Source organism: Tachysurus vachellii, chromosome 17, assembly GCF_030014155.1.
Source record: "Tachysurus vachellii isolate PV-2020 chromosome 17, HZAU_Pvac_v1, whole genome shotgun sequence".
Classification (NCBI taxonomy): domain Eukaryota; kingdom Metazoa; phylum Chordata; class Actinopteri; order Siluriformes; family Bagridae; genus Tachysurus; species Tachysurus vachellii.
In genome coordinates, this window is record NC_083476.1 from 19,841,431 (window position 1) to 19,859,330 (window position 17,900).

A 17,900-nucleotide genomic window follows, 5' to 3' on the forward strand; every position below is an offset into this window, starting at 1 on the left:
TCTCCCTGTTAGCTTTTACTCCCTTTATCTCTGATCAGTTAGACAGTGGAAACATTTAGTGATGAAGGTAATGAGAAGGTCGTAACCGTTATGCCAGTGTTGGGACTTGGAACAAGCTTTACGGAGCTTCATGGCTGATCCTGATATCTGTACTATACGTGATAAAGCTGGTTTATTTAATATTATCCTTTGATACTTGACCGTATTTTGTGCATACAGGAATGAAAGTGATGAAGTGAATGTATAACTTGGGTTCTTTTTAAAAAGAAGGGTCCAATAAACATGCTTATCCTAGCAGTGTGTCTTCTTTTTGCTCTGCAGTGTCAATTTTAATGTTTGGTCTGAGATTTTCTAATTTTAACCACATTCTTCTCAATTTCTCTTTCTTTATCGGTCACTTTAATATACATTAATAACTTTATGTATTTGTGGCTATGAGAATAACTGGGATTCCTTGTTATGAGCATCAATGTTATGCAAAATGTGATGATTCATTCAACGTGTATCATTGCCATGCATCCATTTTTCACTGGAAACCTCTCACAAATTTGAATACAAAAGAACCCTGGTGGTTATGGTGTGTGTTCTAAGGATTGAGAACCGACATGATGACCATGAAAGGCTACTAGAGGGTTGATGTTAGCCTTGTAGAACATGAAGAAGTGATGCCAAGATTGCAGCAGTTTGTGACTCTCAAAAGTACAGACATAAGTATACATTTACAGTGGACTATACAAGACGAGACAAAAACTGCATGACAAAACAGACTAGACAAGACAAACCAGACTATACAAGACAATACAGACTATACAAGACAAGACAAAACAGACTATACAAGACAAAACAGACTATACAAAACAAAATAGACTATACAAGACAAAACAGACTATACAAGACAAAATAGACTATACAAGACAAGACAAAACAGACTATACAAGACAAAACAGACTATACAAAACAAAACAGACTATACAAGACAAAACAGACTACAAGACAAAACAGACTATACAAAACAAAGACTATACAAAACAAAACAGACTATACAAGACAAAACAAAACAGACTATACAAGACAAAACAGACTATACAAGACAAGACAAAACAGACTATACAAGACAAAACAAAACAGACTATACAAGACAAAACAGACTATACAAAACAGACTATACAAGACAAAACAGACTATACAAAACAAAACAGACTATACAAGACAAAACAGACTATACAAAACAAAATAGACTATACAAGACAAGACAAAACAGACTATACAAGACAAAACAGACTATACAAAACAAAACAGACTATACAAGACAAAACAGACTGTACAAAACAAAACAGACTATACAAGACAAAACAGACTATACAAGACAAAACAGACTATACAAAACAAAACAGACTATACAAGACAAAACAAAACAGACTATACAAGACAAAACAGACTATACAAAACAGACTATACAAGACAAAACAGACTATACAAAACAAAACAGACTATACAAGACAAAACAGACTATACAAAACAAAACAGACTATACAAGACAATACAGACTATACAAGACAAGACAGACTATACAAGACAAAACAGACTGTACAAGACAAGACAAAACAGACTATACAAAACAAAACAGACTATACAAGACAAGACAAAACAGACTATACAAGACAAGACAGACTATACAAGACAAGACAAAACAGACTATACAAGACAAGACAGACTATACAAGACAAAACAGACTATACAAGACAATACAGACTATACAAGACAAGACAGACTATACAAGACAAAACAGACTGTACAAGACAAAACAGACTATACAAAACAAAACAGACTATACAAGACAAGACAAAACAGACTATACAAGACAAGACAGACTATACAAGACAAGACAAAACAGACTATACAAGACAAGAAAGACGACGTGACACAATATATGGTATATGGACATGGTATGGAGGTTAAGGTTGGAGTGGAAGAACTTCAGTGTTCTGACTCTAACTCCACTGAACACCTTTCGGACGAATTGAAACACAGACTGAACCCCAGACCTCCACAACACAGAGCCTCAGAGCCACGAAAGGCAAATAAATGTGGAATGGGATGTTCACCAAGAACATGTCATGGTTACAGTGTCTACAAACTTTCAACCAGATGAAAATATCCAGTATATCATCTAAGATAAAATCATACTAAATATAAAATGTATTCCCCCCCCCCCGGACACACCCCTCCCCAGGGTTACACCGTGCACACTAGAGATGTAGCGACTTTTGTTTTGTAACTTGTAAAAAAAAAAAAAAAAACACAACACCTTCCGGTTGACACCGGTAGTGGACCTTAGAGTTACCATGGCAAAGCCACTATTTTGTACCTTTCAAGATGGCTGCCGGGGTAACTTCATTCGATTTGAGCTCGTTTATATGTTGTGATCGAGATTTACCTGGATTTCAGCCCGGACCTTCTTCAGCTCATGCGGCACGGAGCACTTTACTGTCGGAGGAGCTTCTGTTCAGTCGCTGCTACAGTAAACTAAAAGCCCTGCGACCCGCTGACAGCCTGAGCTTCAAAACTGAACTCAACCTTCTGTTCGACCAGCTGATGTCTGAAAACTACAGCAGCAGCTTCACAAATGAAAACATACGAGCACAAGTATTTAACATTTCACTCTCTTACTTTATACTCTGTATTTTATTTTAAATAGCATTTTTTTGTAAACACAGCTAACTAACTAACTAACTAACTAACTAACTAACTAACTAACTAACTAACTAACTAACCCACTAACCCACTAACTAACTAACTAACTAACTTGATTGTCACCCATATGAGGATGAGGTTCCCCTTTGAGTCTGGTTCCTCTCAAGGTTTCTTCCTTTACCATCTAAGGGAGTTTTTTCTCCTCGCAGTCACCAGTCACCTCAGACTTGCTCATTGGGGATAAATACAAACACATTTAAATATCTTTAATATATTAAAGTCTAATATTAATCTTGAATTTTGTATTATATTAATCTTTATATTATTCTTTATAATAACCTTTTGTTCTATGTTTATGTTCTGTAAAGCTGCTTTGAGACAATGTCAATTGTAAAAAGCGCTATACAAATAAACTTGAATTGAATTCAACTAACTAACTAACTATCCAACACACTAACTAACCCATTAACTAACCCACTATCTAACTAACCAACCCAGAGAACCTCCATCTGGCTCCACACACAGAAATATGGCTCAGTTAATATTACTGAAATCTAAATATTTACACGAGCTACTAATATTTTTAAAATATAATAAACCCTGAGATTATGAGATTGTGAGATTCCTCTTGATTTCAGAAAAAAGAGAAAAAAAATTCACAGTAAAGTTTTCTGTAGTTTGCTTTCCCAGATTCTCTTAAAACGAAAGCGAATACATAATCTGTTTTCTTAACCCGAGACCGAATCAGCATCGGATTTGATGTATAAATAAAACCCGAGGGCATCTTTAGACACGTTACCCCAGAGAATAGGTACTCGTTGTTAGCATGTTGATCAAATCTGTGAAATCTTCATTTTTCGCAGGACGTGTGTGCGCTGCTTGTGCACGCGAGCCGATTGGTGCCTCACAGCCAAGAACATCTGGTTGTCAAACTGTGCCAGTTGATGCACAAGCTTCTGAACCAGCTACAGGTACGGCACCGTTACTGATACACGAAGGACGCTCTGAACGGTGTGGTGATCATGAAAGATTGTTAGTTCATCTTTTTTTTTTTCTTCACAGATAATTGTGGACGAGGAGGCGTTGGATGTGCTTGTGTCATACTGCATACGTACTCTGCACATGTGCAGCCCATGGACACACACGGAGGTTCTGCTCGGTCTCTCCTCAGTGCTGTACGCCAATGGAGCCAGGTGTTATCGTGTAAGGCTTATTCAACCACTGTTGAGTCAAGCTGATCTCAATACAAAAGTTATTCTCAACCTGATCTTGATTTCTTTTTTTTTCTTTTTTTTTTTTTTTTAGCACCTTCCAGAACTTCTCGGGCAGAATGGTATTCTTCTGAAGTATGCTGACCCCAGTCAGAGTGACGTAGCGCTTCAACGCTGTGCTCTACACTGCATGGCTAATATTTGCGTCTGGTTAGTTCAGAAATGTACACCAAAGCAAAGACGACATATGTGCATGTCTTTCTGCTTTATCGTGGGGTGTCCCTCAGGGCTCAGTTCTGTGACCACTGTTGTTTATTATTTTTGATGAAAAACAACAGGGCTAAATGGAAATTTAGAAATTCTCTTTTAATAGTAATTATTTTGAGGTGTAATGACTTGTGTGTATGTCTATGTTTAGTATTCCTGGTAATCCCTTTCTGGAAGATCCATACAAAGGAGTGTGTTACAGAATTTTCCTGCAGACTCTTCAGTCACGGAAGCGGTCCAGCGTGGAAGATCTCGTCTTCTGTTCGGTCAGTGCTTAACACACAACTGCTTTTTAGTGTATTTGATGTAAATCTTATTTAAAAAATAAACATTTTTGCTCCTGGGAAGTTTTTAGTCTTTGTTTTTTTTTCAGTTGTTGCAAAGTTCTCTGAAAGGGATACAGTATTTCCTGAATGGAGGAAAATGGAAGGCGGGTCCTGATCAGGACCTGGGCTCCCTCTTGGCTGTGCTGAAGGTAACACAACACCAACTCATATCTGTCAGAGTATTTCAGAGTGTGTGGAGTTTTCGAATCAAACGACGAGCAAGATCATATGTGTTGACTCAAATAGCGGTAAATGCAGCAAGCTGCAAGTTGTGTAGTTTGAGTTGTTTGGAGCCACAAGAAAAGAACATTAAAGAAAATAAAAAGCTAGATGTGAGACACATAAACGCTTATCACGCTTGAAATTGCTCCCCTGGGTCCTAGTAAACTCTGGGTTACCGGAATCCTGGGTTGTGTAGTTAGAGGTTACACACTGCTCATACATTACCTGGGGTTAACAATGAATCCTGGCTCGTCATAATCGGACGTTTCCCTCTGTACCTTCCTAAATCCAGCCTTAAATTTCTTCGTATTTGCATATCAACAGTAATGATTAGTAGGTATTGTTATCCCCTAGTTTTTTCCCCTCGCTACACCACACAATTCCGTGATGTTCGGTGTTTCGCCACCTGACTCTATCTACAGAGCCGTTGTTGTTCAGCTGCGTCCTGGTCTTCATGTGATGTGAGGCTGAAGCCACGTTCAGTTTCTGATTGGGTGTCTGTTGCTTAGTAACAAGCTGTAACATTCTAACGCCGTACACTATAAAAAGCCCTAGTGTGTTTTCTATATAAATTCTTATTTATATAGAAAATCGAAATTATTCACTTGGCATCACCTCCACGCTTCGTGTGCTTGGGTAAAATTTGCGATTTCTAACAATTATTTTCACATCCATTGTCATTGTTTTTTTAAACAAACTATAGCATAGAAACCTAAAGCATAAATCAAGTATTTACATAAAGTGTTATATTATCGTTTAATCTCAAACTCTGTATAGTAAAACCGTGAAGTCTGTTAAAAGTTTACATTTACATTTACATTTACATTTACAGCATTTGGCAGACGCCCTTATCCAGAGCGACGTACATAAGTGCTTAAATCTCTAACATTGAATACATTAATGCTGGATCACTAAGTTACATACTTAAGATACCATGAGTTTAAAACATTTGTTCAAAGTTACAATGAAAGTGTCAAAGGTGTGTTTTTTTTTTTTTTTTTTTTTTTTTTTTTAAATGCAAAAGATAATGAAAGTGCTAGTTGAAGTGTTTCCTGAATAAGTAGGTCTTCAACCGCCGCTTGAAAATAGCCAGTGACTCAGCTGTCCGGACCTCTAGGGGAAGTTCGTTCCACCACCTTGGTGCCAGTACAGAGAAGAGTCTTGTAGTATATTTGCCTCTTACCCTGAGAGATGGTGGAACCAGTCGAGCAGTGCTGGTAGATCGGAGGGTGCGGGGTGCAGTGCGAGGAGTGATGAGGGCTTTGAGGTAAGAGGGAGCTGGTCCATTTTTGGCTTTGTAGGCCAGCATCAGTGTTTTGAATCTGATGCGTGCAGCTACCGGAAGCCAGTGGAGGGATCGCAGCAGCGGGGTGGTATGAGAGAACTTTGGCAGGTTGAAAACAAGCCGAGCAGCTGCATTTTGGATCATTTGCAGAGGACGGATTGCGTTCATAGGTAGACCTGCCAGCAGTGCATTGCAGTAATCCAGTCTAGAAATGACAAGAGACTGAACAAGTACCTGAGCAGCCTGTGTGGACAGAAATGGTCGAATCCTTCTAATGTTGTAGAGAAGAAAAGCGTTTTAAATTAAAATAGTGCTTATATTCAGATTGTTAGTAAATCTTGTAATCCTTGTTAAAGCAATATTTTTTTGGGGGGAAAACAATATTTTATTTACACAATTGTCAATCTTCACGTTCAGATCAAAGGACATTGCTTTGTTAGTGATTCAATTGTTTACATAAATCATTAGAGTTTCATAAAATAGCTTAAAACGTCTCGATTTTTTAAAGATGAATACATATAAAATTTGCTATTGTATTATCATCCAAACGTTCCCATTTTTAATTCCACCACTAAACATTCGAAACCAAGGTTTAAATGCACTTCACTCCTCCTCTGCCGGAATCTGCTGCTCGCACGCGGCTTCGTGTGAGGAAGAAAGCGATTCTGGCATCAGGTTGTCCGCTTTGATTATTTTTAGCTCTGCAACATTCACATTCATGTGCAGGATAAGTGTCAGGAAGCACATCGGCTCAGCGTCTCGGTGAGATTACATAACGTTACATAACAGCTGAGCGGAGCAGAGCAGGCTTTGAGGCGAACGTGTGATGATCTCAGCATGCAGTATGAACGACCAAGACTATCTACACCACTTACTGCTTGTGACCTAACCCGATTTTACTGATTTATTTATTAGAGTCCATCGCTTTAATCCCATTTTCTCCTCCTAAAATGGTGGTAGTGTAAAAGGAGGTTGCTACGACGATGCTACGGTCGTGTCCGTCGTTAATTAATGAACAAAGGAGGTTATGAATATCATGTCGTTGTAACCGAAGCTCTTAGATAACCGTGAATATGTTTCCTTGGCTAGAAATACATGTTCCATGGACTGCCAGGGATAAATGTGGAGATGCCTCCTGTTCTGTACCCGGCGCTTCTGCCTCAGTACGACACAGTAACCAAAACCGAACCCGTGCAGGACGAGCCGGCTCCGAGGAAATCCTCAGCGGTATGTAGACGGTTTAGTCTAAAGCGTACAGAAAGCAAGTGCTGTCGTTATTAAACAGCTTCATCTTCCTCTTTCACTGCAGTCCCAACAGAATAAAAAGCGAAAGTCTCGTGGGAAAGGGAAGAAAGCCAAAGAAGAGAGGAAGACGGAGGATGGAGTAGAGGACGGTGAGGATGAGGAGCCAGGTTCGAGGCCTTTGAAGAACGGAGCGAACAGAGAACCAGGACAAGGAAAGCTGCAGACTGTCTGGTCTCAAAAATCTACAGACATCAGTCTGCCTCTCCAGCCAGAAGCAAAAACTCAACTTTACCCCTCCTGGAAGAAAGGGAGCTCTGACTCTGAGTTCTCTGATCCTGATGGAGGAATGGCCTCCAAACTCAGGTTTGTTCTAGTCAAACCAGCAGGAAATAAAAAATAGCTAGACGATAGACAGTTAGCACCAGTCACTGTTTTGCAACCGCGCAGGGCATCATAGTAGCCATTAGGTGTTTTTGAAGTGACTTTTATCTTATTGAGGCTGCATGATGGTTGGTTGTCTCTGAAGAAGCAAGTGTTAGACTTTAAGCTCTCTGGTTGGGTTAGGGTTATGCTGCATGATCTATTATGCACAATGCACATTTACTATTCCCTGTCCCCTGAGCCCTATCTGCTAACCCCTATGTCGTTGCCTATTTTCTATTTCGTATATGCTACCCCCTACCCCCATATTCTATCTGCTATACCTAATTCACTGTCCCCTGTCCCTTATCATCTGTCCTTGTTCTCTATCTGTTACTCCCTATTTTCTATCTGCTATCCCCTGTCCCCTACCCCCTATCTGTTACTCCCTACCCCCATCCCCTATTCCCTGTCCCCTATTCCCTGTCCCCTATTCCCTGTCCTCTACCCCCTGTCATCTATCCCCTTTTTTCTGTCCCCTATCCTCTACTCCCTACCCTATAACTACTAATAACTCTTCCCTGTCCCCTATTCCCTGTCCCCTGTCCTCTTTTCCCAATACCCTGTTTAGCTGGTAGGTTTGAATAGGAAGGTGCCCAAAATACAAAAACCTATTTTATACCAATTACAATCCTAAATGAAACTGTCTAAAAAAAAAAAAATTGATTTTGCCATACAGTAGATTTTCTTCCGATCCAGAAACTGCAGCAAGAAAGTAGATGAAGCAAAGACAAAAGACATGTTGTCAAATTTGCCTTCCAGACAGGAAAGGAGTCTCCGATTCACCAGCTGATCTTTTAAAATCTTTAGAGAAACAATGTTGTTGATGTAGTTGTATGATAGGAGATATAAAAAAGGGTCGAACTGACTGCTTTTTGTTGTGTAGACTGTACCTGGCTCGAGTGCGTCAGAGTGCTCTGCATTGTTTCCTGGCCTTAGTGAAGTGTGTGGAAAAGAAGGTTTTGTATGGCTACTGGACCTCCTTCATCCCTGATGCTCCAAGCATTGGAAGTCCTCCTTCTCTTACCCTCCTCACCATTGCTCTCAAAGACCCGTCTCCTAAGGTAGCGCAGCATGCCAAACATTCTGGACTACAGCGGTGATGTGCCAGATATAACGATAACAATGACTCCCGCAGGTGCGAGCTGCATCTCTTCAGGTGCTCTCCGCGTTACTGGAAGGTTCTCGTCAGTTTCTCTCAGCGGCCGAGGACACCAGCACCCCCCGGCAGGCTTTTACGCCGTACTCCGTGACGCTGGCTTCCAGTTTGAGGGAGCTGCACCGCTGCCTTATGCTCGCTCTGCTAGCCGAGTCTTCCTCCCAGACCCTCACGCAGGTCATAAAGGTATTATCAAGATCGCAAGCTCTGGATATAAACATATTTCCTCAAATCTGTCTATTTTTGTGACATAAGCAGTATACAATGGTTTGTGTGCATTCCAGTGCCTTGCCCACTTAGTGTCCAACGTGCCCTACAGACGCTTAAGGCCAGGTTTGCTCAGCCCTCTGTGGAAACAGATTCGCCCGTACATCCGGCACAGGGGTGAGTCAGCTGTGTTCACCCACTCACACCATGTGTAGCGCACAGTACAAGCATCTTCCTGTCAAAACCACACAAACAGAAGGCCACGTAACGAATCATCTGTTGTACTTAAAAGATCATTTCAACAATGTTTATGTTTATATATGATTATCATACGCTTTTGACATGTTACTACTTAAAGGCAGGGTCTCCGATTTTTGAGAAATGCTTCAGAAAACTGAGTCGGGCCGAATAATAAACAAAAATCAAAACAAACGTGTAGCCAATGAGCAGAAAGGGGCGGGGCTTGTCAATATGGGCGGAGAGAGTGTTCAGTGCGCATGTGTGACATTAGCAGAAAGCGGTTTTAACATTGACATGGAGGATAAAAACAAAGAAAGAAAGAGAAGAAAGGCTTACGATAAGGTAAGAAGTAGGACGTGTTAATATAGGATCAGCTTTCCAGCGCTGGAGAGAACTGAAGGAGCAGGAAGTTGGTCACATATTCACAGATTGGAGTTTCCTGAGTCAATAACTCCTGAGCTAAACACTGTTACTACACAAATAACACCTCTTTTCTATCGTAGTAATGTAGAGACGCAGCTACAACTGTGTTTTGTGTAGTAACAGTGTTTAGCTCAGGAGTTATTGACTCGGGAAACTCCAATCTGTGAATATGTGACCAACTTTACTTAAGACGCCGAGGCACTTTTTTCCTTCTCAATACTTGATTAACGTTGGTTTTGCTTTGTTACACAGAACTAATATATGCCTTTGTCCTTTACATGATTATGCTTGTGTGTCATTTTTGCTTGTTTGTTTATCTGCAATCGTATTGTTCTTCCCTTCAGCTATGATAAAGACATGTTTCTGTCCAGTAGTTGCCTGGGTTACGTATGTAGGTGTGGGCGGAGCTATCAATACAGGGGTGGGACCCATTTGGGTTAGGGGTGTGTTTGTTTTGGTGATTTTATACGTCGACATTGGCTTTCAAACATCAGAGACCCCGCCTTTTTTAGGTAGGTAAGATTTTAAAAAGTATCTACATGAAACTCATCTACATAAAGCTTTCATTAAGACACTGGGATTTAAAGTAGTGACAATTGAAGTGCTTTATTTGGTGTATGGAGGTACGACCTCTAAAGTGGCCACTGAAGCATTTTAGACATTGCATACGGAGGAGGAATGATGACGGAATGATTGCGCCAGTCGAATCGAGTCTCTTGTTATCACTTTGCAGACGTGAACGTACGTGTGTCCAGCCTCACTCTGCTGGGTGCGATGCTCTCCTCTCAGGCTCCACTGCCTGAAGTGCAGCTCCTCCTGAAACAGCCTTCCTCTGGAAGCAGAGACAGAGACAATAACACTTGTATGGACATCAAGGGGGCAGAGGAGGGTCCATGCTGGCTGTTGCAGCTGTGTGTGGCTCTGGTTACTCAGCCCAGAGAGGATTCCTGCTCTGACAGCGACACGGCAACGGCGACCTCTGGCTCACTGGAGCCGTCTCCTGTCCGACTCGAGGCGCTTCAGGTGAGGAGCGAACGGGGACGAGGGAATAAGTGAGGATTTAGTGGACAGGATGACGTTTATGGTTTGTGTGTGGTCCTCAGGTCCTGGCACATCTGGTGAAGGGTTATTTCTGTTTGGCTCAGACGTCTTTGATGGAGTTGGAGCAGCTCAGTGCTCGTTGTCTCAGAGAACAGGATCCATCTGTGCAGTTACACGGAGCGAAGGTGAGCTTTTACACCGCATTAGCGAATATCATTCATCTTTATCAGGGGAAGTCGTGGCCTAATGGTTAGAGAGTCTGACTCCTAACCCTAAGGTTGTGGGTTTGAGTCTCGGGCCGGCCACGACTGAGGTGCCCTTGAGCAAGGCACCGACCCCCCCAACTGCTCCCCGGGCGCCGCAGCATAACTGCTCCGGGTGTGTGTTCACGGTGTGTGTGTGTTCACTGCTGTGTGTGTGAACTTTGGATGTCACCATACTTAGCCGTATGTCACGTCACTTTCAGTAAGGGCTTTATCCAGAGCTATTTCTATTCAGAATTGGACATGTGTAAAGATACGGACTTGGTACAATGTCAATGTCTGGTGCAGTCAACGACACAATCATCTGTCTATTTAAGAGTATCGCTTACATTTTTCTATGTGTTCTTGTAGCTGTTGGAGGAACTGGGCATCGGAATCATCCAGCAGTATCGAGCCGATCCCAGCACCTCTGAGAACGTCAGCCCTGTTCCAGTGAGCCAGGTAAATTAGCACAGAATTAGGCATGTTAAAAAAATAAAATACAAGCATAATGTATGCGGTAATAAGCCTGGCGGGTGCTGGTGGTTTGTTTGTGGAACAGATGGTACAGTTCTGGTCTGTCGTTTTGACCGGGCCGCTGATCGGAGCCTTACAGAACGAGCAACACCCGACGCTGCAGACGAGCGCATGCGACATGCTGTCTTCCATCTTACCACAGGCCTTCAGCCAGCTTCCGGTCAGGATGTGACTCTCACTCTTGTTATAACAGTAAAACTCAGAAACTTCCATCTTAGTCTGGTTTTTGGTTGCATTTATGCATTTAATTTCATGGCATTTTAAAATATTTATATTTATATCAGAAACATGTTATAATGCGACATTAATCAGCCTCAAGAATTCATTTAATAAATCGTAAATTTGTTCTACTCGTCTTGTTATACAACGTGCTACGCCCCATGTGGTGAGCAGGTATAGTTAGTATAGTAGTATGAAAGTGTTTACACGAGGATTGGTACAGAGGGAGAGTAACACAAGTAAATTCATTCTAGTGTGTATTTCTCAATGCATTCTCAAGATTCAAAGAACATTTTTCACGTATTTCTTCGTGTCTGTATATTTCCGAAGGACAAAACTCAGGTTCTGTGCATCACGGTGTTGCTCGGGCTGACCTACAGCGAGAACTCCTTGGTGAAAGCGGCAGCAGTGAGGGCTCTAGGTGTCTATATTCTCTTCCCCTGTCTCCGAGAGGTATGACGTGTAACACTAAAACCTTCCTGGTGTTCGCTTCAGAAATGTAGAACACTCTTCACTGAGCATGCAGAGAACAGATCTGGCTCTTTTCTTCTTCTCAGGACGTGATGTTTGTGGCAGACACGGCTAACGCCATCCTCAGCGTTCTGGACGATCGCTCACCCAATGTCCGTGCCAAGGCTGCCTGGTCGCTAGGCAACCTCACCGACACACTCATCGTCAACATGTAGGAGACTAATACATTCGCCTGCTTGTGCGACCGGCGTAATCGACTGGTTTTAACTTCTGCAAAATCTGTTTTAGGGAATCTGTTGGACTGGATTTTCAAGAGGAGCTCTCTGACATGCTGCTTCTAAAGATGCTCAGATCTGCCACCCAGGCGTCTGCTGACAAGGACAGGGTAATCCGTAAAGCTTTATTACTGCATCATGCTTTGTTTGAGGAATTGTATCTATTCAAAAAAAAAATAATACATACCTCCTGAATACTAAGGAGCAATCTAAACAATCTAGGACAACATTCTGGAAAATAACCAATCAGGGTTCAGTCACAACTGTATTAGGAGCGACCAAGAGCATGGACAGGCTACATAGCTGGGTGTTATAGAGAAGTGACCTAGAGATTCATTCATTCATTCATTTTCTACCGCTTATCACGTGGAGCCTGTGCCTATCTCAGGCGTCATCGGGCATCAAGGCAGGATACACCCTGGATGGAGTGCCAACCCATCACAGGGCACACACACACACTCTCATTCACTCACACAATCACACACTACGGACAATTTTCCAGAGATGCCAATCAACCTACCATGCATGTCTTTGGACCGGGGGAGGAAACCGGAGTACCCAGAGGAAACCCCCGAGGAACGGGGAGAACATGCAAACTCCACACACACAAGACGGAGGCGGGAATCGAACCCTGACCCTGGAGGTGTGAGGCGAACGTGCTAACCACTAAGCCATTATTCTATATTGGAGAGACCAAGCAAACTTTTTTTCCTTTGAGAATGGAAACCCAACACAAACATCACCCTGAGAACACCAGTAAAGCACGATGGTGGTACAGTAGCATCATGTTGTTGCGATGCATTTCATTAACATGGAGGCAGGAAACTGGTCAGTCTTAAGACCAGCTCAGTTCATTCAGCAAGTCATTGGAGACAGTCAATGTGGAAGACTTTGACAAAAATATTTACAAATTAACCGGCAAATTATTTTCTGCGTCCAGCTTTAGGACTACTTTTTTTTATACAGGACGAATTTGTAGTTCTTCGTTAACTTTATAAAATAGTTGTTAAAATTAGTGAAAATCTACTGTTGTTATGTTGCACCATTGTTGTGTTGTGTTAATGTATTGAAGCTACATTGTTTTTAGCTCGTAATATCTAAGTGAGCTCATATAGGACATGTAAGGATGACACTATGGTTAGAATTGTTGTGCCTCAAACAGTAGAAAGTTGTGTAGAGAACTGGAGAAACGTCGGCCCACGTGCCACATTGGAGCGTAATTATTCTAGCCAGGTGATTGGATTTGCTTCTTTACCACATTGTGCTTTATCTCAATTCTTGTCGATTCTTGTTCATTGTAATTACACACACACACACACACACACCAGATGTATAAGTTAGAGACAAGATTTCTAAATGCTTACTTAGACTTTTAAGGAAGGTTTTATTATCAAGGTTAACGATGGTGTTAACGGTGTTCTTGATATTTTGCAGGTAAAGAGTAACGCCGTGCGATCTCTAGGGAACCTCCTGCACTTCCTGCAGCCGGTGCATATGAGTAAGCCAGCGTTTGCTCAGCCTGTTGATCAGGCCATGAGGATTCTTATAGACACAGCCAGAGGAGACGCTACCATGAAGGTGCGCTGGAATTCCTGCTATGCTCTGGGCAACGCTTTCCAAAACCCTGCCTTGCCTCTGGGTGAGTGTTACAGACTAGTTCAGAGAATCCACAAAGTGCGCTACGTTTCAAGATAAAGCAGCGATTGTGTAAATGTTTGTCTTCCTGGGGAACGGGATGTTTGAGGAAGACTGACTGATGAATCACTTTCATTTGACTACTTTTTTTTTTTAGGAAGCTTCCATGTTTTTACGATTATTGAATCTGCCAAAAAGAAACGCACATCTGTGGATATAAAAACTCTACGTTCTAAAATCACTCTAAACTATGACAAAATGGGTTAGGGTCGGAGAAACCAAGGGACTTTTTGGGGAATAATTCTAAAAGGTTTGTTTGAAACAAGAGAGCTTCTGACCTAAAGAACACCATAGCGATGGTGAAGCATGGTGGTGGAAGCATCATGCTTTGAAGCTGCTTCTCTTTAGCTGGGACTGGAGCACTAATTCCAGACTCTGCTAGACAGCTAAAGATTCGAGAAGTTCTAGACCTAAAAAACCTAAACTTTTTTTTTTCCTCCATTACTCTTTCTTCAGGCACTGCGGTGTGGTCTACCGAGGCCTACTCCGCTCTCTCGACCATCGTCACGTCCTGCAAGAACTTCAAAGTCCGCATCAAATCCGCCGCTGCTCTGTCTGTCCCCGCTAAACGGGACTGCTACGGAGATGAGAAGCAGTTCAGCGAAGTCTGGCGAGCCTTGACGCAAGCTCTCGTACACAGCGAAGAAACCCAGGATTTCCTTGAATACCGTTACTGTGCCAGCTTGCGTTCTGAGCTCTGCCACGCTCTCCTTCACCTCCTGTGCCTGTGCCGAGCCAGCGATCTTCCTGCGATCGGAGCGTCGCTGAGCGACGAGGTTACACCCGCGCTGCACGGCTTCTTGGTCGATTACCTCGCCAACGTTTCTGTTTCTGTAGTATCTGGGCACAATATCGTTAACGAAGACGCAGGATGTCAGAAGGAGCCTACAGACAGACTGAAGCTCCTGGATCAGACTCTAATCAGACTGAGAGAGCTGGAAGGGGATTTTAAAACAGGAAGCAGGTCTGATCTGGACATAGTGATGGGATTCTTAGAGAATGTAACAAAGACCTGTGAAGGGTTGAAGGTGTCGGACGGACCGGACACGACAGGCAACAACCCGCCGTAGAAGCTTTTCGCGATACAGTTAAAGAAATTAAATCATGTGCTGCTTTGCTGTATCTGCCATTCAAGACATAAATAATAATTATATATATAGAAGATTTATCATGTCACATCATATCTACAACTTAATCTGAATCAAGCTAAAAAAAATAAAATAAAAAAAACTACATGATATAACACGAACATTTACTGTTCACTTTATTAGGAACACTTATCAGTCCTGCTGTTATCTAATCAGTCAGTCAAAGGAGACCACATGAGGTTTTTTCTAATCTTCAAAACTTCCAAACCCAAAATGCCTTTCTTCTTTTTCTTCTTCTTCTTCTTCCTTCTTTCTTCTTCATTTCTTCTTTTTTCTTCATTTCTTTTTTTGTTCTTCATTTCTTCTTTTTCTTTCTTCTTCTTCTTCTTCTTCTTCTTCTTCTTCTTCTTCTTCTTCTTCTTCTTCTTCTTCAGTCTTTCTTCTTGTTCTTCTTCAGTCTTTCTTTTTCTTCTTCTTCTTCTTCTTCTTCTTCTTCTTCTTCTTCTTCTTCAGTCTTTCTTCTTCTTCTTCAGTCTTTCTTCTTCTTCAGTCTTTCTTCTTCTTCTTCTTTCTTCTTTCTTCTTCATTTCTTCTTTTTTCTTCATTTCTTTTTTGTTCTTCATTTCTTCTTTTTCTTTCTTCTTCTTCTTCTTCTTCTTCTTCTTCTTCTTCTTCAGTCTTCTTCAGTCTTTCTTCTTCTTCTTCAGTCTTCAGTCTTTCTTCTTCTTCGTCTTCTTCAGTCTTTCTTCTTCTTCTTCTTCTTCTTCTTCAGTCTTTCTTCTTCTTCTTCTTCTTCAGTCTTTCTTCTTTTTCTTCTTCTTCTGTCTTTTTTCTTTTTCTTCTTCTGTCTTTCTTCTTCTTCTTCTTCTTCTTCTTCTTCTTCTTCTTCTTCTGTCTTTCTTCTTCTTTCTTCTTCTTTCTTCCTTCTTCTGTCTTCCTCCTTTTTCTTCCTTCTTCTTCTTCTGTTGCTCTCGTAGCTCATCCACCTCAGGCTCTGAAGTTGAGATGCTTTTCTGCTCAGCACAGTTATGTAGAGTAGTTATTTGAGCGACCGAAGCCTCTCTTTCAGCTCGATCCGTCAATCGATATCACATTATCGCCATCATGATGTTTGATTTCTTATGAACATTAAGTGTCTTGAATCTATCTTGACTAGCAAGCGTATTCATCAGCACAAACCAAGTCTATAGATGAGTTTTCACCAAGGCAGTGTTTTTTATGTACACAAGCATTTTGGAATGTGGAAAATTATTTATCTACCTTTATTAAAGCAAAAAAAAATAAAATAAATAAAATAAAATAAAAAACAATAAACGTTTATTTTTAAGTTTGTGTTGTTGGTTTGTTTGTCTGACGCGTGAAACATGATGTGAACAGCAGAGGGCGATGTAGAGCTTTTTCAGCGCGGTTAAAGTTAATTAGGAATTAAAAATAAACATTGTTTACGTCGTACTTATTAGTTTTTTATTACAATCTATTTGGGAAAATATTTTAAGATAACGTTTTTTTTTTTATTTTTATAAATATTTTACATTTTATATTAAAACAGTTACGTATCAAAAACAGATCACGAGGGATTTTTAGATGTTTATTTATTTATTTATTTATTATAGTGTTATGTATAACTTTGTTTGAAAAACAGATCACGCCAGGGATTTTTTTTTTTTTAATTTTTATTATTTATTTTTATTTTAGTGTTATGTATCACTTCATTTGGAGAAACAGAGCACATGAGGGATTTTTTGTTAATCTTTTATTTATTAATTAATTTATTTTTTAAACATAATTTATGTATAACTTCATTTGGAAAAACAGATCACATCAGGGATTTTTACATTTTTATTTATTTAGTTATTTTAGTGTTATGTATCACATGAGGTATTTATTTAATTATTTGTGTATTTTTTATTTGTTTATTTCAGTGTTATGTAATTTGGAGAAACAGAGCACATGAGGGATTTTTTTAAATAATTTTTATTATTTATTTGTTTGTTTGTTTATTTATTTATTTATTTATCCCACTGTTATGTATCACTTCATTGGGGAAAATGCTAACCGAAAAGTTCCTGTTTGTTTGACATTTGTTGGCTCTGGATTTTAGTCCAAGTTAAAAAACACTATGACGCGTTTCCACACAGACCGAAGTGACATGTTGTTGTATTAACAAATCATTAATCATGTTACCTATTAGAATAATCATAGAGGATTAAGTTTGGTTCATTATACAGAGATTCTTTCATTATCCCGAGTAACGAAAACATGGTGAACATCTGAAAAGAGAATATATTAAAATATATATGTACAGTGTTTCTGTCATATGAAGGTGATAGAAATATTCCTCTAAACTTGACTTGGTGTCCTCTCAGTATATTGTAATGTTTTTTTAAAAAATCATCATCGTCATCATCATCATCATCATCATTGTTTCTCTACTGCTTGCATTTGAGGTCCCAATAAATTCAGGAAAGTCTGATCGCATGAGCAAAACAATATTTTTAATATTCTAATGCTAAATGTCAGAAGGCTGTGAGTATTAGTTAAAACATTAACGACTGCTATCATAGGAAAAATGCTTAGTTGCTGTTTCTTCGCCTTAAAAGACTGACGTTTTTGTTGATGCAGTTATTTTTTAC

The 17,900-nt window shown here is 40.4% G+C and overlaps 1 protein-coding gene across 1 annotated transcript; it reads left to right on the plus strand.

Moving 5' to 3' along the window:
- Positions 1 to 2,339: 2,339 nt before the first annotated feature.
- Positions 2,340 to 15,944, plus strand: heatr6 (HEAT repeat containing 6). The gene is made up of 20 exons (XM_060891183.1): positions 2,340 to 2,646; positions 3,558 to 3,665; positions 3,757 to 3,897; positions 4,000 to 4,115; positions 4,324 to 4,438; positions 4,546 to 4,647; positions 7,095 to 7,232; positions 7,315 to 7,613; positions 8,557 to 8,734; positions 8,809 to 9,015; positions 9,114 to 9,213; positions 10,433 to 10,722; positions 10,803 to 10,925; positions 11,355 to 11,444; positions 11,545 to 11,679; positions 12,069 to 12,191; positions 12,296 to 12,420; positions 12,498 to 12,594; positions 13,919 to 14,123; positions 14,636 to 15,944. Exons 1-20 carry the CDS (start codon positions 2,377 to 2,379, stop codon positions 15,247 to 15,249), a joined length of 3,576 nt encoding a protein of 1,191 aa, XP_060747166.1. The 5' UTR covers positions 2,340 to 2,376; the 3' UTR covers positions 15,250 to 15,944.
- Positions 15,945 to 17,900: the final 1,956 nt, after the last annotated feature.